At 46.5% G+C, this 21,317-nt stretch overlaps 1 protein-coding gene across 3 annotated transcripts in view; it reads right to left on the bottom strand.

Annotated features, from left to right (window-relative positions):
• PRICKLE2 (prickle planar cell polarity protein 2) overlaps positions 1 to 21,317 on the bottom strand; it is an 89,165-nt gene that overhangs the window by 26,634 nt on the left and 41,214 nt on the right. For 2 of the 3 annotated variants that reach the window (XM_010718673.3, XM_010718672.3), the window contains exon 2: positions 1,258 to 1,441. In XM_010718673.3, coding sequence (XP_010716975.1) covers positions 1,258 to 1,389 — 132 coding nt within the window. In that variant the 5' untranslated portion in view covers positions 1,390 to 1,441. Of the gene's footprint in view, positions 1 to 1,257; positions 1,442 to 9,220; positions 9,702 to 21,317 lie in introns of those variants that run through there. The other variant, XM_010718671.3, reaches the window with a different exon arrangement.

Below are 21,317 nucleotides of genomic sequence, written 5' to 3' on the forward strand. Positions count from 1 at the left end.
GAGAGGTCAGATCTGCTGAAAACCCCAGCAATGCACCTAGAGAAATGTAGTCAATAAGCCAGCATTTGTATTGAGAAGCACAGTGAACTCCAAAAGAAACAGATGCTGGAAGAACCTAAAAATACACTATCCTGGGTAATACATGAGACCTCAGTACCTGCTGCTAGCGGTACCAGGCTGGGCATGGTTCTCCAGGGGGACTTGTGAAACTCACCTGGTTTGTGCCCCTTGGTGCAGAGGACATTAGCACCATCTGTACCTGACCATGCACTCAATGTGGTGCCTCCTGGGAGGCTCAAAGGGAGCATCTACTGCAGGGAAGGGGACAGAAGAAAGGCTGCTCCTTGATTTGCATGCTTGGATGGTACCAACTGAAAAGTACAGTGCTGTGGAGCTGAGAGCAAGCACTGAGCCAGGCTTGCAAAGACCAGAGGGGGGAAAAAAAAGAAACCCAAACAACCGGATTTTCTCTAAACAGACAGATAATATTTACAGCCTATGGACGGTGCCAAAATATTCCAGGAAATGCCTAAGCCCTTCTGAATAAAAGCTCAGGAAAACACAGTATTTAAGGACAGTAACTGTAACAATAAGAATGAAAGCCTTCCACACTCTCCCAACCTCCTTAGACGATTTAAAATGATTGCCATAGCAATTATCAAGGCTAAGCGCATTTTGCAATCTCCTCCGCAAATTAAGTTCGGAGTTGAACATGTAAAAGATCAGCATAAAAACTAAACGAATCCTGTAAAGTGCACAGAGCAGAAATCAGTGTGATTTCCACACAGCTTGCTAAGGTCTAATCCATCCCATTAAACTCCTATAACGGAGATGCTGGAAAGAATTGCTCCAGTGAAGTTCAAGTAAGCCACAAACATCATGACTGAAGTGAACAACCTCAAAACCTATGGCCTGTTTTTACAGCAAGCTGCTGCACCAGCTGCCCTGGACACACAAGCATCCTATCAGCTTTTCCCCCACAAAACTGCAGTAGGCATGTTTTTCCTGTTTCACCACTGTAACAAACCCCATCCTGAAGGTACTTTGTTTCTCCATTTCTCAGTTGCCAGTTATACCTACACCCAACAAAACAAAAGTCCCGTAAGGGTTACATTTCTATTTTGTTTCATTGTTTTGTTCAGAACAGACATGAACTGCATGTAGCAAGCGTCTCATATCCCTGCGAGAAAACAAGGGTGATTATTTCTGAAGAGTGAATTCATACTATGTATTTGGGAAGCCCAGCGTTAGGGTTACCTGCTCAGGTTTCAGGCCAGGAGGTACCCATGCATACTCCTCTAGCGCACAGCCTGAGTCGTCGTCGGAGGTGGAATTCCTCTGGAAGTCGAACATCAGCTTGGTGACGGTCTTCTCCATCTCCAGGGGCATAACTGTTACAATGTGCTCTTCTTGGGAGCACTTACAGTGGAGACAAATCTTCCTGCAAGAGGGGGAAAAGAAGAGATCATAGAATCATAGAATGGTTGGGTTGAAAGGTCCTTAAAGCCCACCCAGCTCCAACCCCGTGCCGTGGGCTGGCTGCTCCCCACCACCTCAAGCTGCCCAAGGCCCCATTCATGGCCTTGAGCACCTCTAGGGATGGGCACCCACAGCTCTGGGCAGCTGTGCTGCTGCCTCACCGCCCTCTGAGTACAGAATTTCTTCCTAACATCTAACCTAAATCTGTTCTTTCAGTTTAAAGGTTAGACTCCCTGGTGAGCTGTAAATGGGAAAGAGGAGAGCTTCCTGCCAGCCACTGGCCCATCACTACTCAACACAATCACTATTTTTTTTTAATGCTCAGGCACTTTCCAACACAGTATTTGTCTCTCTCACACGGAGGAAATAAAAGTCCATGTATTCCGTGACAAAATTTGGCAACCCAGCTGGGTCAGGCTGTCAAATGTTTGGGGCTATGTAATTGCTCTTCCCTATGCTGCAATGCAAAGAGCATTTAAAGGGCCCACTTGGTGCGAGGGCCATGTGTCTGCCTGGCAGGAGCAGCATGCCAGCCGGTAATTGTAGGGCAGCGACCAAATTTAGGACAGCAATCAAATTTAGGACAGTCGAGCACTTGGCTAATGCACAAAATGGTGGATCGACTGGGAAGCTGTGAATGACAAGCCTTTTTAGCATGCTGATAGCATAAATTTGCTTATTAAAGTAGCATAAAAATTGATTATAGTCTGAACATATAAAGCTAAATTAAATTAAGGGAGGCAACATAAGCCAGGGTTGCACGCCAGCGGGATGCTAACAGCCTGGCTCAACGGCTTACACACTGCCCCGGACACATAATAAAACCCAAAAGCACAACTAAAGGTTGCCATTTAGCACACATTAGCTTAATTCAGTGCAACTACAACTTCCTTACATTCCTTTTGAAGGTTGATTCCTACAGCTGGTGGTCGATGGGAGATTATTCATGGACTTGGACCTGAGCGAAGGACAGATAGGGGTGAGAGCGAAGGACAAAGTGGGCTGAAAACCCCAAAAAAGGGGTTCCAGTGAGCACTGATAAATTAGTTTCTATTTCTGAAAATACAACGCTCTTCCACAATATGGGTCAATGGTATCTATTTTGAAGTAACCACATCGGATTTTGAATTAATTTGTGCTAATCAAAGATTGGTGACTTCTATGGAATTAGGTATCCTTTAGCTTTTCTTAACGCAATGGAAGGGAGAATCAGGCTTACGTCTCAGAAATAATAAGGCAACAGACAGTAAAGCAATGGAGAAGTTTCTGCGATCATTGCAGCTTTCTCTGCTACAATGGAAACCAAAGAAAATAGGAGGGTGGCAATAGTTAAACATCGGGTCTTGAATTCTCAAACACCTTTCTTTCTTTTTCATCGCTACATAAAGGCCAGCGAAGCATACCAGTGCTCAGATCCAGCTTTGAGTCTAAATTTCCACTTGGCCATTACAGCACAAAAAATGCACTCTAGCAAAAGTCAAGAGGCTCCGTTCAGTCAAGCCAGGGAGATTTGCCAGATTTTCCCATTTCCTGCCTTTCATCAGATCTAACATGCACACAGACCCAAACGCACACCGAGCGTCTGGTTCGCATCCAGCCAGAAAGTCTCGGCACTGCCTCTGGCTGTTACCTTAAAAAATAATCAAGGCACAATTTCATGTGAATACTTTAATTTATCAGCTACTGTGGAAAGGCTCTGCCACAGCGAAGCTGCTGGTTTCTTAGCTCTTTCCATCTCATTTCATGATATGATTAGAAGCAGCTCAACATGCAACAAGATGTTAAGAATAATTAATAGCTCCAGAGCCTCGAATTCAGCGTTTGTGACTTGGGCAGTTATCCTAGTGGAGTTTAGGACTCTTTTGCCAAATTTAATTTTCAGGACATCAATCACATGCTTCAAAGGGTGACAGCCCAGCAGTCTGCTCTTGGAAAACTAATGAGAGAAATGGTGGTATCAGGTGGCAGGATGGAGAGAACAGCCCCGGGAGGGAGGCTGAGCGAAGGTAGCCTCTGTCCCAGGGCTCTGGGATGCGTTACGTGCCAGAGGCCATGGCTACCACAGCAGCATGATGGAAAGGAGTTCCCACTGCCATCTGGGTTTTACAATCAGCTTCACATCTTCCAGCAGTGGCTAGAAGAGGTTTTCGTGAGGATTATTCACCAGCCATACCCTCCTGAGGGCAGAAGTCAGATTGCTTAAAAATTGCTTGGGAGGATCAGAAAAGCAAAGGCTGAGAAGGACACACGGAGCCCATCTGCTCAGCTGTGATGTCCCCAAGCCAGGACAATGCGCTTTGTAACCAGTGCACTGTCAAAAAGTGAGCATCTCCAGGCATGGAGTTTCTGTCGCCTCCCTGGGTAAATCACACCAACTTCATGATCTTGCCCTTGAAAGGTTCACTTCTCCTTTCCCCTCGTTAAAACCAGAAGATTAACAGTTTTAATTACAATTATTTTCTTTATGTTAGGATATGTTGTTTCATGGGAACAATACTAAGTGTCTTAAGAGTATCTTTCTACTTCTATGATATGGTTTCCATGTCTTCTTCACATAGGTCTCACTTACTCAACTTTATCATCTTTCAGCTCCCTATAATTAAAAATAATTCCCAGTAGTAAAAGCTTAATATAAAATTGTACATTTCAAAACGTGAGATGAAATTGGAAAAGCAATATCCCCAATCATACTCAGAGCAGAGTGGCGTTAAGCAAGATAACACCACTGCAACAAAGTGCTGATGCTCGACCGTATGGACGGTGGCAGAAGTGACAAGATCCTGGTGGTGCTGATACTTTGGTGCAGAGCCAAAGGCTTTGGGAAATATTTGGATGCCTCACAGCTCCCTCCAGCTCATTAGGCATTACCGAGACTGTGGGATAAGCACACTGGGGTGTCCCAGCGAAAGCAGAAAAGATCTGCAAGCTTATCATGCAAAAGTACTGCCCTGGCGAGTATCAGAGATGCCCAGCAACAAAGCCACTGACGCTGTTCCTGAAAGGTGGGAATATCTCAGAAACTTGCTTGAGTCAGAGCTGAGTGAGGACTGCTGAACAGAAGCCTAGTAAAGCTATGCTTGTTAACAAAGCACAGAAAGTCGATGGCATCCCCAGTCTTGGGCCCAGAGAGCAAACAGAAGAGCTGCCAAGCAGCAGGAGCCTGTGGGCAAAGAACAAAGGAGAGAGGGAACGTGCTGCTGTGGGAAGCATGGCTACAGAGCATCTCCAGGAGCTGTGCATGGGGCAGCCTCCCAGCCAGGCTGAGAGGGAGGGAAGAACACTGGGAGAAAATAACATTTCCTGGTTTCAGATTTAGCTGGAAAGAAGCCCGCCTTGAATTGACTGCACATGGTACAAAGCAGCAGCGGCTCAAAAACAGATTGAAAAATTTGTTCGACTTAAGGTCAGCAATTCATCTGATGAAGTTACAAGATGGAGGGATGTGATTTTGCAATGGCTGCTTGACGTGGTGCTGCTGGCACACATGGGACCCACCATCCCATGCGGCCCTTAGCTGAGCACTCTTCCTTCTACAGCATAAAAACAAAACAAAACAAAACCCAACAAGGGAATGTGAAAGAAGCATGGCCAAACAGATCAAGAGGAAAATCTGGCTTCCAAGCCCCTCTTGCTTGGGATGTAGAAGCATGTTTCCGGCCAAGGTCCATCTCCATGAGGTTTAACATGAGCCCAATTGATCTATAGGACAAGGATGTCTCTTGTTAACATACAGCAGTTAACAGGGCACAACCTCTGCCATTGCCAGAGCCCATAACCTCAACAGCACCAACAGTAAGTGAAACTGCTGAAAAAAAAAACCTGGGAAAGGCAGAACTGAGAGCAGAGAGAGCCTGAAGCCAAGGCAGCGGGAGGAAGAAAACAGCTCTTTGCAAATGGTTTGGGACAGCAGGAGCAGTGCCTGCCAAGCTGGCCTCATGCTGCGTCCCTCCAGCCAACAGCTCTCAGGCTACATGAGCACAGATTTGCTCTCCTGGGCTTGTTAATGCAATGCTTCTGCCCACATAAACCCTGTCTGCCTTGCTGGGGATCTTATTTCCAGCTCAACTGGATGGACACATAGGCATCATGCAGCAAATGCCGCCATGATAAAAATGCCTCTTGGATATAGAAGGAACTGGGCAAATAATTCTTATCACCCACTGGCACTCTTATCTCTGTTCCTTGCTTGTTTTTTTCCGGGATGGAAATAAATGAGTTGCATGAGGGAGCAACCCTGTCACTGAGACAATGTGAGAACAGAGCCTCATCTGCAGCACAGGGCCACCAGACGTCTGTGTTACGCTCTATTATAAAGGATTTGCATGCATTTGTGCTCACATTAGCATGCAAGATTGGGAATCCCTCAAAAAAAAAAAAACAATTCTTTACTCAGCTTGGATGCAATGTGTAAAATATAATGGGGCAATTCCCTTGCATCAAGGTATAAGATGTGTACGGTGGTCTGATTTCTTCCTAGGATTGAGCCATCATTCTGATTGCAATCAGACTTTTCAGTCACCAAACTACAAGACTTCAAGAAAAAAGGGAAAGGCTGAGGATTTGGAGTGGCTCATGTGACCCCTGAGCCTCTTAACAAGGGTTTCTCAATGTCCCTGCCTGTTATCTCCTCCCTTCATTTGGGAGCTAATCAGGCATCCTGCCACCCTGAGCTCCATTTCCCCAGATCCCATAGGCAAGGCAGAAAAAACTGGAAAATGAACACAGCCCTACACTCCTACAGAGTGGCCTGCAAATCTCCTCCAGAACAGGAATCCCTCTCCCATTTTAAAGATGGGAAAGCTGAGACATGGCAGCAGGAGGTGTCATGGGGCTCATAGGGAGCACCCAGCCCAGGTTTCCCTATTGACACCTGAAACATCAACTTCTGCACAGGAGCCCCTGGGTGCTGACAGAAGCTGGGTACCCTCAAAGCTCAGCTGCAAAGCAACGTCTCCTGGGCAAAACCTTTTGCTGTTTCACACTCTTCCAGTCTGCAAAAAAAAAAAACACCTAATACTAGACAACGACAAACTAGGAAATTTAGGTACCAAAAGTAAAAGTTTTGGTTAACCCAATTACCTTTTTAGGGGTTTAGGTAAAAAACGACGAAAAGGTCCTAAAAAAAAAAAAACAACCTATCAGCAGCAATGAATTGCAAAGAATTTGTACCATCTTTGGGTTGAAAAGCAAAGCTTTTATGTGCAAAACTGAGATGCAGTAAGTCAGTGAAAGGACCACAAACATTTCCAGTAGCAGCAATCCAAAGGACAAGGTGCCTTTGGTGTCCTCCAAGGACAGCTCACTTAACCCAAGATGCTATAAGAACAGCTGGCTTGAAAGATCAACATAAGGCAGCAGCAACAGAGAACAGCAATGCCATGAAACAAAGGAAGGAATAAGCCAGCAGGCAAACTATTCCCACTGATGCACCTCCAGTGCTGACAGTGGAGCGGGCATAGCTGCACATCCCCAGAAAGGAGGAGAGTCTCGGTATTGTAATTCCTCCTGGTCTTCCTGGTGCCAACAGCAGCAATTGCTGATGTACTGAGGTTGGAGTTTAAAGTTTTATTATGAACCCTATTTCCACTCCTGGAAAATTTCTCCTCTCCTGGCTGATGCTGTCCATGCTGAGTCTCAGAATGGAGACACATTTCATTTTTAAGACTTGATAAACATCCTTTACCATTTCAAGATTTCTTCCTTGCTTAATTACAAAAAAAGAAGAAAAAATAAAAAAATCAAGAGCCATTCCTAGCATTGCAGAAATAGTGTCAGAGGATTTCTTGGGCTGCCTTCTTGGTGAGTCAGGCCATTTGCTCCAGGATGGGGCTGCACCACACAGTCCCCAGTCCCTGCTTCCCTGGGGCACAGCCCAGAGCAGCCCCCAGGCTGCCTCCGGTTCTGCTGGCTGTGGGTCTGGCATCATGAGGCAGACAGGAACCAGCAGCACAGAGCTGTCCCCATGGATGCCAGACCCAGAGCTCAGCTGTGGCTGCTGGGGACCGAGCCCTGGCTCTGGGCTTAGCATCACTCTCATGTCTGTGCTGCATGGTGCTGCCCTATGCCACAGGTGATCTTGACAGATTTTTAATTAGACTGTTCAGCAGCTTTCCAGACTACCAAGATATAGAGCTGTATTTCAATGGGTTTCTTCCTGCTGCTTAACTGAAGGAAGAAAATTGCCTTCAAGCCACAGGTTCAACACAACGTCCTCATCCTTCCAAGCCTGCATGACTCAGGTCCCTCTGTGAGCAGCATCCATCCACCTCTCCCTCTCTCTTCACCCACCACTCTCCAGCTCCAGCAGTTTCTCCTTTTTGCAATGGCCCTGCCAGAGCAGGAGCTGGGCTTTGCCCTGGGGCTGGATGTGCTATTTAAGGGGCCAGCACCGGCTTGCATTTGTGGCATGACAAACAGAAACACTGGGAAGCAGTAAAGACATTTCTATCTGAGCACATCCTGGGCCCTATGCCGGAAAGGAAAAGAAAAAAACAGTTGATAGGCCAAATACTCGGACACAGGATGAGCTGCTCTGGAAATGGTCATTATTTCAAAAGCTGAGGCTTAGGCAGCATCCCCTGAGACAGCATAGTGACCCATTTGTGCAAGCAATCACTGCCAGACCGCTCGGTTCACAGCTAACCCCAGCCAGCAGTGAGGGCACGGCTCTGGGTGCTCGCTTTGGCTGGAGCCGGCTGGTCTGAAACAAGCAGCAGGAGGAGATTAACATGCGAAGTAAAACGTAATCTGGTTAGCTGCAGATCGTTTTACTTTATAAATCTGTAACCCAGGCTCACGCCAGTACCCTGATAAAAACAAGACGTTGATGCCAGACGTGCGAGTGCTCCTGCAGCAGGTGAAATAATAGCGGAATAAAAATAAGTCAGATGGGTTACATGATAACAGAGCTAAAACTGAAAGGACGACACTGCATCTGGTGCAAATAATTATTTTGGCATTATTCTGCCCAGTGCTAATCCTCAACAGCTCAAAAAGATTCAATCACTGTTTAACCAAGGCATCACGACTGCAAAACTGGATTAAAATCTTTCCGTGGTCACAGGTCATGTCTGTGTCACATCTGCTTAAAATGTTCTTCCAAGGAACAGAAAAAGAAGGAAATCTGACTTTACAAGATTGCACTGCAAAACACAGCCTCCAGGTTTCAGTTCTAGGTTGATTTATGCTTAGGCACTGTAGCATTAAAAAGAAAGATGCAGAAAGATTATTACTTTAAAACTCTCTATCCTCGGGAATCCAAAAGCAGCACAATAAACATCTGAGCTGTAATGTCATCATCCAAATACAGCCTGCACAGTCTGCTCAGCAATGCCCGGAGAAGCCAGGCTTCCTGGAGATGCACTGACCAAAGCAATGAAATCAGCATTGAGAGAAAAGGATATTTTAATACTTATTCTTATTTAAAGCCAGCTGAGCCTCTCTGATTATTTTTAAAATGAAAAATCTGTTCAAGTGGCATCCCTGCGACTGACTTCCTGCAGCTGCAGAGCTGCAATTTAACCATTAACCTTTTCCATCCATAAACAACGACAACGGCAAAGGTTGGGAAGAAACCCACAACCCCTCCAAAGGTCACTGCTAACACTGCACAGAGCAAACTTAGCACGCAGCGATGTGCACGCACGGAACGCCGCTCATCCCTCCACTCCTCCTCCCTTCTCCTATTGCCCCCTAAAAACGTTATGACAGCTCTGAAGTTGTTCCAAAGGCGTTCTCTTACCTGCCGGCGTGGATGACACCGCTGCTACTCGTTCCAGTTCACTCGGGGCTGCCCAGCTGCTCCCAGCACCGCAGCACAGCAAAGCATCCTGGATGCGGGCAGAACGGCTCGACAGCCTGCATGCACCCGCTGCCGGGCAGTGGGGCGAGATGCGGGGCTGCGGCCGGAGCTGCTCAGAGCAGGCTCCTGCTGGCTGTTACGTGGCAGCAGCAGAGAAAAATCACCCCTGGAGAAACGTGCTGCTTTCCCCCCGTGTGCTGAAGCTTTCGCTTCAGTTGCTTTGCTTGAATTCCAGCTCCCGATCTGGACGGATCCCACCTTCCGCTAAAACCCCTCAGTGGTGGCAATAGGACGTCCGATTTGCTCTCCGAGCACCAGGCACTAACGAGCAGAGATGCAGCCCGCAGAGAATAACTGCGGGTGCGGGAGCGGCGCGGGGCTCTGCTGTTGCATTGCTCTCCTCTCCTGCATGCTAATGAGCAATGATGTCAGCAAGCCAAAGTCACCGCATCCGGACCGCGCGCCGCTGCCCGGCCACCCTCGCATTTATTTACATGGAAATCAGCCTGCTCTTATAAATCAATAAGCCCCGCAGGCTGCTTCAGGGAAGGGAGAGCAAATCCTTCCCCCTGGCTTGCATGAGCGCCTGGCAAACTGTTGGCTCCGCACCAGCTGCCCCAATTGAATGGCGTGAAGCCGCTAATTATCCTTCTCCAACTATCATCTCATTTGATACTGGCCGAATCGCAACTCGCTGTCAAACTTAAAGTACTGCTTCGTAGGTAAGCAGGCTATTAAAGCAGCGATCTGCTGGCTCTGAGCAGTGGATCGTTTTTCTCCTGGCTTTTAATGCCCTCTTAATTATTTTCTGCAGTCATTTGCTACGATTCCCCACTGGTTTTTCGACGCAGCCTGTTTGTGCACCAGCAGGGCTAAATATTCCAGGAAATGCAAGTTATTAGCTCGGCCTTATGGGCACCGCATATTTTAATACATTTTCTTTCATATGGTCTTGAAAGATGCCTGATTCGCACGTTCTGTGTCCCCAAGGAGCAGCTGCCCCAGGAGCAGCTTCATCAGGGAGGCTGAAGCTCCCCTCCCTTAATTCCCAATATTCACAGCCATTACTGGAATAGTTGAATTCTTTTTATTTATTTATAAGCGCAGCTGCAAGTGCAGGAGCTGAGCCCTCAGCCTGTTGCTGTGCCCAGCTGGGTCCCTGGTGCCAACAGCATCACCTGCATCTCTGCTGCTAGGTGATGAGGAGGATGCCCTGGAGCAATGCTCATAGTAAATAAGCTCCTGCAGCCCCCCAGCCTCCTGCACTGGCACATCCTGTCCCTCCCAGCTTGTGCCTGCCTGTAGACAGGCTGTCAGCTCGCCTCTGTCTCTTTCATGTGCCAAGGCCCCATGATGACGTATTTTCCTCTTAACTTCGGAACATGTTAATTAAAATACAAAGGAAGCGAGACGAAACCAAGCAGGGTAAAAGCAAATAAGAAGCCTGCTTGTAAAATGATAGCGTAGAGCAGAACGTCTGTATGCAGAGCAGAAATTACCCATGTTTACTGTAATGATCTTACCGGAAATACATTGTTAAAAGCAGAGTAACGGGGGGCTGCGGCTGGCACAAGAACATGTACCATGCCGTGTGACAGGTCCTGTAGGTGCTTTTTTTCACTGAACACCGATACAATGCCTGACTTTATCTGCATTCACTCCCAAGGAGCAGAGGCCCTTGGCTATAAAGCCTTGGGAACAGAGCATCTATCAGTGCTCCAACTGCCCCTCGAGCAGCAGAACCATTGCCCAACTGCACCACCCGTCCCCATGATGCAGTCAGCAGCAGCTCTGACCTCCCAGAATGACCCCAATGTGGGGCAGATGGAGGTGTGAGTCCCATGCCCCCAGCTGGGCATCCTCAGTAAAGTTGGGTTCTGTAGTATGTTCTGCTTGGCTGTCCTGGCCAACTGGATCATCCCAAAGAAAGGAATCATACCAGAAACTACAAATATATTTCAAGGCTGATGCACAAAGATAAAATGTGGGTGAGAATCATGAGCTGATGTAAGGCATCAGCAAAACCACTGCTTATAGCCTCTCAGCTTCATGGCTAAGCTATAAGCAAGAGAGCTTTGCGTCTCCAAACAGCAAGTATTACTGCTGTTCCTGGCATTCTTCCTACTCCGACACTCACAGGCCTGAACATCCACAAAATCCAATGAGCAGGCTATTCTGAGACCAGAAATCAGATTAGAAGATGCCACTTTTGGACACGTAACTGTCTAAGGCAAGTGGAAATCAGCCTTCCTGCTCTGAGCACTGCTGGACTGCTGGCAATCTCTACATATTACTGTTCCCTAATAAACACTTGAGAAAAGGCCATGTGTTGGGATAACTCCAGAAGACACACACAATTTCTTGATGGATACAGGTGAAATGGGTGTTTCATTAAGCAGCATGGTAAGGACTGAGCCACTGGAGCACGTTTCTGAAGGTCACATAGAGGATTTGCACCTCTACAAGGAAGGATGCTAACAGCTCTCCGCAGGGAAGCCAACAACCCGAGGTAAAACCTTAGCTGCTGTAATACAGAATGAAAAGCAACTTCACCAAGAGCAGGGAGCCCATGCTCAGGTTCAGAAGCACGTGATGGATAACTCTTCTGGTGATTTTAGCCATATCTTTTCGTCCTTTGCTACTAGTTGTAAAGGCAAAGACCTGAACGTCACACTTTCCGCATTTGCACAAGCTCATCCCTGCAGCTAATCTAACAAATCACTCCAAGAGCCCCCTCAGTGCTGTCTTTTCCCTTCACTTGGCATACTGCTCAGCCAACAACCCACTGAGCTCCATGAGACACTATGGTCACAGCACGAGACAGGGCACGGCCACCTGCAGCCACACAGATACTGTTGAACCCGATGAGTATCAGGTCAAGTTGCCTTTCTGAATTATTTACTGAACATCCTCTGCTGCAGCTTGACATGGATGTGCTGCCTCAGGATATCTGCTGTCCCAAAAAGCTGCCTGTGTGATGTAGGCTGACTCCTGAGCGGCTTAGGGACAGCGGTGTGACAGGTGGGCAAGGAGGAATTTAGCTTTTAAAACACTATCAAGCCCAACAGCAAACACGCGGTCCATAAGAACAGCGATCTGTGCTCCCTGCTAACTCAGCCAGCAAACAAAACTGCTGCACGCGGTGTCGTTCAGAGCAAGGCACAGTGCTCAGGACACACGGTGCTGGCAGACTGTCCCCAGTGCTGGAGCTGCAGACTGGATTCCAATCCATCACTGCATCACATTCCCCTCCCCTTCCCCCCCCTTTTTTTTCTTTAAATCACCTCAATGCAAGAAGCTTTGCAGAGCTTACCAACAATAAGGCTTTTCATAACCTCCGGCTTTAACTCTGTGCTACGATGCTTTTTATTTTTGTATGTTACAATCAAATGTATAACAGAATGTGAACAACAATCTGCATGCTTATGCTTTATTTTTCCCCCTTTGCTAGCCTGGCAATATCCTCATCTAAAAGCTTTTTAATAGTGTCCTTTAATAATGTCTACAAAAGCCTCATTAGAGCTCTGTATCAAAACATAAGCTAAACAAACTCAAAGCACTATTTTTTAATTAAATATTTTTCTTGGGGTCTTTCCACAAACAATAAAGTACTCCATGAAAATACACTACAAAGGAAATCCATAAATCTTCAGCTTATCTCATGGTAAATTTTCCAAAGATCTAAACCTTAGATCGGCAACAGAAATTAATTGTCCATTTGCACCAAGCTGAAGATGCACTTACAGGACATCCCTGTGCTACCATGCACCTCGCCACCTGATGCAGCCAGGGCCGTTGTCACTTTACATGAATTTTATTTTATTTTTTTGCTTCAAACCTGTCTGATCGGGTGTTTCGGGTCACTGGTTATGCCCTGAGGGTTTAATGTGTCTGCTCACAGAGCTTCTCTCTACGCCATGCACAGGAAGGAGCCTCCACCTGCTGCCTCCAAAAGCTGTGCAAACCCCCAGTGTTTTGTTTCTCCCACGTTTAGCTGTCCCTGTGCTCGGTGGCCAGATGTGAGCCATTCCAGAGTCCTGCAAAAGCAGCACATTTCCAAGTGCCGTTCCAAATGAAGGGAGATGGGTCACAGACAATCACTCAGTGGGAAGAAAGGTAGCAAAACAGGTTTTTGTTTCCTACTCAAGAGTGAAGCAGATCTGGGTGATACAATATCATCTTGGAAAGGCAGATGGGCTGTGGGGCATTGGTTTGGCCCACCTCAAACTCCACTCATTACAAGGCTTCTACACTTCATCTAACCTTGACATTGTGATAGGTGGACTGGGTGATCTTAGAGGTCTTTTCCAACCTTGGTGATTCTGTGATTAAATTTAAAATAATAATAATAAAATTATACGAAATGGCAGTTCAATTTAGTTTCACCAACCCAGACTCTTCAGGATCACCGACCTGGGGTGCACAGATCAGATCAATGCATTTTAGGATATCACAAGATTTGCATCCTGACTGTCCTGGCATGAAGGTTTGTTGAACACCACACGTCCCTGAGACCACTTGGCATCGGACACATTTGACAGTAGTTGTTTGCTATTCTTCCTTTTAATTAGGAACAACAATTTGTTATCATAGCTTGACATTTGTTCATACTTAGAAATTGCTTCCTTGAATGATATGCTGAGATTACAATGGGTTTTCTGTGTTTGTATTGGTTTTAGTAGCTCATAACAAACCATGAAATTCATTACTCTTGCCACAAGCACCCATGAGATATGCCAGCAAGGGTGTGATTTATACAGAGCTCAACTCATGGAAGTTAAAAGGTTTTTAATGCTGCCTGCAAGATCTCCAAGATTTGATATCTTATACTGTTGAGTTCCAGAAAAATAATGGGTGCAAACTATTCTGTTGTTTTATTTGCCTGAGGAGCCCAGCCGTTAAAATCAGGGTACAGTCAATTCACTAAATATTCATTAATTTAAGTATATAATTAGAACAGCTTTTTTAATGGTAAGCCTTTTGTCCTCCAAGTTACTACATCCTTATCATTTTTAACAGCATAGATGCTGTATACAGGCAGATACTTAACAGCAAAACTTCTCTGCTACAACATAATCCGGCAAAAACATTCTCATTGAAAGAAATCACTGGAAAGCAACCTGTGCCCTCAGCATCCTAAACAGAACAGGCCTGTCAGTCATCTCCCAGTCCCATTTCTCACTGCCATGTCAAGCCTTATACATCAAGTACAATATCCAAATCACCAGCCCCATCAAGATCATTAGAGCTGCTCAGCCCATCATGAAAAGGTCAGCGCGGTGCGGAATCAATCACAGCCCCCATCAAAGGCAGCTGCGGTTGAGAACCCCCAACCCCTCCCTCCTATAACCTGTCATCTCCTAAACTGGTTTCCCTTATTGTAAGACATGGCCCAGCTTTTATCTTATCGCAATCTACAGGGAAATGCAACTAAGCCAGCTGCCAAACGAGCAGGACTCCAAGGGAAGGATTAAGACCGTATCGGGTCTGGGTTGACCACCTTGCAAGGAGGTGATGCTGTCACAACAACAACAAGGCACAGCTTACAGCTGTCCCCAGCTGGGGAGTTGCATGGTTGCATCCCACCCGTGGAGGAGCATGAGCATGACACCAGTGTCACCACACCAGCATGACAACACCAGCTCACGGCACTTCCAGCACCGGCCCATCAGGGCCGCCTGCCTGCAACAGACACCAGGAGGGCTAAGAGCACCCAGACACTTTTTAATGGGGGACAACAGCAATATCAACTGCAGTTGCTCCTACCAGCCTCTACTTACTTGTTCAACAGGCTGAAAGCCACAGGCCATTCCTCCTTCTTTTTTTTTTCCCTTACCAAACTGTGCTGCATAAAGCATTATCTTCCAAAGGGCAAAACAAATACGTTTGCTAAACATTAGCAGACTAAATACATCAGTCTTTTAGAAGCAATTAATGCTGCTAGAGACTTAGCAAGTCTCATTGTTCCATGGTTAAGAACGGGCTGCACTTCAAAGTGAGAGCTGTGTGACAGTGAATAACCCCCCCACTAAATCAAAACCAGGTTGGGAATCCAGAGAAGCTGGGATTGGTTTTTGTTGAGCATGTAACTTGCATTGTTCCCTTACAACAAAAGAACAGCTGATATTTTGAAGCCAATTTTGAGACCAAAGGTGCGGATCAAAATGCTTTGCTCCCCCAAGCTGTCATGGCACAGAGGAGATGGGGAGCACTATGACCCAAACAACATCTCACCTGGCTCTGAAATAAGCCCACAGAAACCAGCTGAATGCCTCAAATTCCTTCCATGTGTAAACCATGATGATCCCCCTGTATCAGCATGGGGAAGCAGAGGGGAGGGCAGCTGGGCTCCCTGCAGCACTGAGCAATCCAAACGCATCCTCCTGAAAGACAGTCCTTATCTCAAAGATGAGCAGCTATGGATGGCCAAGCAGACAGATGGGGAAGGAGAAGGGGAGCTCACGATACTGGTGAGACTGTTATAATTAGTGTAATAAGCAGCAATCACTGCTCAACAGCTGCCTTCCCCCCAGCGAGCGTCTGCTCCATGTAGCACAAACCTGAGGACGAGGAGCATTCTGACACTTGCTGTGCTTTGAGCACCTCTGCTTTGAAGTTTTGACTTTATTAAAATTTTCCTTTCAGATAAGATGTGGGGAAATCAGCCACCCTGCTCTGCAGCCCCTTCGCATGAGCAAACAAAAGGATGGTCCTGAATATGGACTCCGCTTTGCTCCTGCCTGTTTTCACACAAGGCTTAGAACAAAACCTCAGTTGAGACAAATCTAAGGCCCATGGAACCTCTGAGAGGAACCATTCCATAAAAAACAATAAAGTATTTCCAACAAGTTTACCACGGGTGTTGGATGAGCTTTTTGCTTATGCCACATACTATGGAGTTCAAGTGACTCTTTCCCAAGTTTTGGAGAGCTGAGGACTGAGCCCTCCAGCATAGCGCTGGTATCCTAAATAACCACTTGCTGCTTTTTATCTCTTTTTGGGGACTGCACTGCAATAGGAGAGAATGATTCACCTTACTCATTCTGCTCCACCACCCAACCCCTTATCAGTTTGAGGGCATTACTGGATCACAAATGCAGCAGACAGTCGGGTGGCAAGGATGCTTATTTGACAGCCATGGGTCCTAATGAGCAAAGTACATTGTGGCTTAGACCCAGGCAGCTTCCAAGACCCCGGGCACATTGTGAACGCAGACTCAGGGAGGATTGCTCCATCTCTCCTCCTCTGCCAGGCCTTTGTCTACAGAGATGGGCAATGGGAGCAGCAGGCTGCACAGGCCCTGATGGATATTTTGGCAGGAGTTAAGCACTGAGCTCCCGCTGATTTTTAGTGGCTGTTAGACACTGATAACATGCGTGATGTGAAGATGTTTGAAGCGTGAGTTCTACGCTCATCATGCAAGGGGCTGTTTCCCACAGTGTGGGTTCTACAGTGCTTCAGAAAATAAGAGCATTGAGAAAACAAATAATGACAAGCTCCCAAAGCAGAAAATGTTTACCATTGAGGAAATTTAACCCCTCTGTGAAACAAGCTCTGGGTGAGGCCGGGCTAAAGGGCTCAGTAGTAATTGCTAACAGGCGGTGAACTGCTGGGACCAGGATGTCAACAAACACCATGCTGAAGGGTTAAAACCATGCCACGAGAAGCCAGAACAAGGCTTGCTTTAATTTACCAGTGCAAAGAAACACATCTGTATTCCACTGACAAGCATCACACCAAGGTAACAAGAAGAGCGAAAGAGCCATTTGCTGTGACTTTGATCATCTCCCACTCTCACAAATGATGGGGTTCACCAGGAGCCTGAGCATCTCTGAGCTGCTACCTTCCCTATTAACAAAGGTTAACAACCAACTTACATTAATCAAACCTATGCATGCAGCACGCAGCAATGCCTTGGCTCACGCAAAGTGACAAAGTGTGACACAACAGTGGTGTGCAGTGAGCAATGCTCAGCGCCATGCGATGGAACAAGCCACACAATTTGTGCTAGTGTTACTGTGACTGGGAGTGGGGAAGCTCATTTCTGGTAGAGGGAAGGGCCTGGGAACACTGTGGAAATTAATGGGCCTTTGAAGGATGTAAATGTACCCCAGAGACATCCACACTGAATCTATTAGCTCACTAGTTAAGATAGCATTTATTTTATACAAAAGGCATCCAGGTAAAGCAGGTATTTCTCTTATATTTGTATATATCACTTTTACATTTGCAGACAGAATACCAAGTTTGTCTCATGACGTTCTGAGGCACTTTTCCCTTCCATGCAGAGAGCCTGTAGCAGATGGCCAGCATGAAAGGGACATGGCCAGCATCATGCACACAAGGCTTCCACTCCAACCTCCAAATATGATAGACATTGGCAAGTAGTACAGTCTAGAAAAAGGTATCCTAGAACCTGACACAACACCCCACCTCACCTAAATCTACCAAACAGCCATTGCTTCAGGCTTTTCACTTACTGCCACGATCCTTGTAGCTGAGGATGCAACAGCCAGCAAGCAAATGTATCTCAATCAATTAAGTAGCATCACTTACAAAATACATGAAATATTTTAGATTTATGCTACCAGAATAATTTGATGCCTTCTACCTCATTAACGAAGCAAGTGTTAATGCCATTTTATCATCAGTTCTAATCCTCCTGGCACAATTTCACATGATGAACAATGCACTCCCTGACTTGATACCTACAGCTGATGTTGGACACAAGCCGCAGGCAGCAGCTGAGGGCTCAATCTCCGCTAATCCCATCCCTTTAAAGCAACTCCAAGTTGAGCAATCTAAAAAGGAGGCACATGAAGTCACTTCGGCTTATCTCTTTAATTGCCTGCCTGTGAATCAGGGGACTGGTGTCAGCCACCCGCACTCACACAGGCGTGGAGATGAATTAATGCCAGGCAGAGAAATCAGGCCTGAAATATTTACTGTGAGCATTTTCAGGACTCTAAATGCAACTGTGGAAACACTAGCTTGCTGCTGCTGCTGCAAGTCCAGATCCAGGAATGGAGCCTGCAATAAGGTGAGAGCCCTCACCTTCCCTCTGCTGCGTAACACAGCAGCTCCACTTCTTGACAGCTTTCCTGCTCTGCCCAGGGCCAGCACAGTGAAAATGTTAATGGATACAGCTCCATGAATATTCAATGCACATTTTCTTGTGAGTCCTCCCCTGGCTAAATAGACCTCTCATTACCAAAGCCCATCTTTCTTTTGTTTTTATTTTTGCACTGAGTTGGAAATATCAGCACAGAAACCAACACTAAAAGGATAGAATCCAAACACAAGCCTCAGGGGAACATCAAGAAAAATCCAGCCCTTCTGGAGCAAGTATTCAATCTCTGCTGCCTCTCAGGACATGCAGATAAAGGCAGAGGGAACAAGCCAGTACCACAGTTTCTTTTTGACTGTAGTTACTTGTCTGATATTGCCATCCCTTGACTTTCTTAATTGCATGTGGAGGTTCCAACCCCAATGAGGCACACTGCCCATACTGCCTAGATACAGCCACACCTGGGAACCACTGCCATGGCCAGCTCTGCTCTGCCACCTACACACAAACAGGGGCTGGGCTGCTATTCCCACATCTGAAGTCTGAGAGCACATCCATTATTCAGCTGTGGCTAAGCAAACAATCCAGGATGGACACAGGGAGTGACTGGATTGCCCCATCCTCTCCCAGAAGCATCACCATCACCCTTTGGCATTGCAACTCTTGGCCACACTCCAACATCTTAGGATGTTGGACCGTGAGAGATCACCCCCTCCAGAGTCAGGACAACCATTTACGAATCAAGACATAAAACTACTAGGGTATTTTCTGCCTTCCAAGCCACTGCAACTGGTACTTTGGAATAATTCCCACCAACCATTCTGCACACCCCATCCATGCAGAAAGCTGTCCCAGCTGGGTGCCACGCTCGGAGTGGCATGGGAAGGTTTGCTAGCAGAGGGGAGTCATGCAGCCCAAATTCATGCCACACTGCTAAAAATATAGAAGACTCCAAGGAATAACGCTTGTGTATGTTTAAGCTCTAGGTAATTCATCCCAAATACATAGTTTCTTGGCATCGATAACAAAATTTAACCGGAGGGCAAGCATTTAGTTCTGTTTTAGCTGGGAGAGTCCCAACTTATGTCTCTCCAATGTATACAGCCTCCTTACGCAATCCTTGTTTCAGCGAGTTCTGCATCAGGGAGGTGTGAAGATAAGGCTAACAAGGGGAATGTCATTAAGAGTGATTAAGAGTACAAAAGCAATGAGCCACTCTATGTGTATCACAGGGAGTCCCCAAAATGCACACATTGAGTCTCTCTATTCTCAGATAAGGGGGTGAGGGGAACAGTGGTGCTAGGAGGGCTCCCCAAGACACTCTCCCTTGTGCCCCAGTGTGTGAGCTTTCCCAAAGACATCCTGGCTGCATGGTGAGAACAGCCAAAACCTCCTGTGCAGCAAGGAGCCTGTGCCAACTCCACTGTTACAAATATTTTTCATTGTTAATACATGGAAACAGTGCTTTCAAGAAGTCCGCTTCTACATTCCCCTCTGTCTGCATAACACAGGAACAGACACACACCTACACCATCACTTTTTAAATTCCCAGTTGCCAGAGCAGCAAGCCCCTGGGGAGCACGGATGCCCATCTCTCAGTGTCACACTAGAGAAGATTGGCACCACGTCCATCGCTGGCCTGAGATGGTTGCAGGTCTTCCAGGTCACCAGCCTCAGCGCTATTGGAAAGGCCATCAAAGGACCCCAAAATAAGAGGCTTTCTGGGGGTTCCAAGCAAATCAGCCCTGAGCCAGCAGCACCCAAATGAGATTGCAGCTGCTTTTTGGCAAGGAAAATACTTAAAAAGTGAAAAAGAGGGAGATTTCTTTTCATTCTTTCTTTCTTTATGCGAACAGACTAATTTGAGGTGCAAGTAGATCAAGTAACTAATTAAGGAAATAGCCGATAATTTAATCAAGATCATTAGAGGAATCAGCATGCTGCTGCCATTATTTAAATGGTACAGAGCACAAATACACTCTCACAACAGAGCTGTAAGGAACTCATTGGGTCCAGCCCTGCCAGCAGCTGAGCCCAGGGACTTCCACGTAACACTGCTCGCTTGTATTAACCAAAAGCTGCACACCATCTGAGGCTGATTCAGGAAAATACTGAAATCTCCTGGTAATTTCCTGCAGACAGAACATTTAATCATCTCCCAGCCTCCACCGCAAAAATCCCAACTCAATGATTCACACTTCCAAAGGAATTTGCCCCACGAACAAGCGCAGTCCTGCTGTGGGATGCAGCCCTGTGTCTGCCCGATGAGTGGGAAGCAGCTTCTAAAAGAAATACAGCCCAACAGGTCGGGCCATGGGCATTTCTCTCTTTTGGCATCTTTATGGCTGCTCATGGGACATGCTGTGCTCCTCCAGGGGACGCGGCGACACATCAGCTCCCTGCACACATCCATTCTACATTTATTCCCATTGAGAGCTACTTTCTCCTACAACACACAGAACCAGAAATCTACATCTGTCACCACCCAGGCTCACTCAGCACCTTTCCCCCAACAGCCCCACACTCCCACATTTTGCTACACGAATATTTTAAGGCTCCCACCCAATGATATGACTGTTGAGTCTGTATGTGTGCACACCAGCACCCTGCCTGTCTCACCAATTGCCCCACCAGATGCATGGATAGAAACATCTGCTTGGAGAGGGAGGCACACAGATCATTCGCACTGCTTAAACAAACACAAACAGAGGTAAACAAGCAGCTCAGTGCAGATTCCTGCTCCTCTCATGTAGGAATCCTTTTTTCCAACCAAACACATAATTTGTCACTGAGCGGCCAAGTTGTAAAATGCAGCTTCCTCTCTGCTTAATTCCAAAAGCATTTGAAAGCAATTGAATCCAGAAAGCTTGATTAAGGACTTTGAAGCCTTTGTTTCACTTAAAAGAAACCTTTGTTTTGCCTCAAATAAATTGGACATTTTCTCCAGAATTTACAATAACTCAGGAAAAA

Source organism: Meleagris gallopavo, chromosome 14 (genome assembly GCF_000146605.3).
Source record: "Meleagris gallopavo isolate NT-WF06-2002-E0010 breed Aviagen turkey brand Nicholas breeding stock chromosome 14, Turkey_5.1, whole genome shotgun sequence".
NCBI classification, from domain to species: domain Eukaryota; kingdom Metazoa; phylum Chordata; class Aves; order Galliformes; family Phasianidae; genus Meleagris; species Meleagris gallopavo.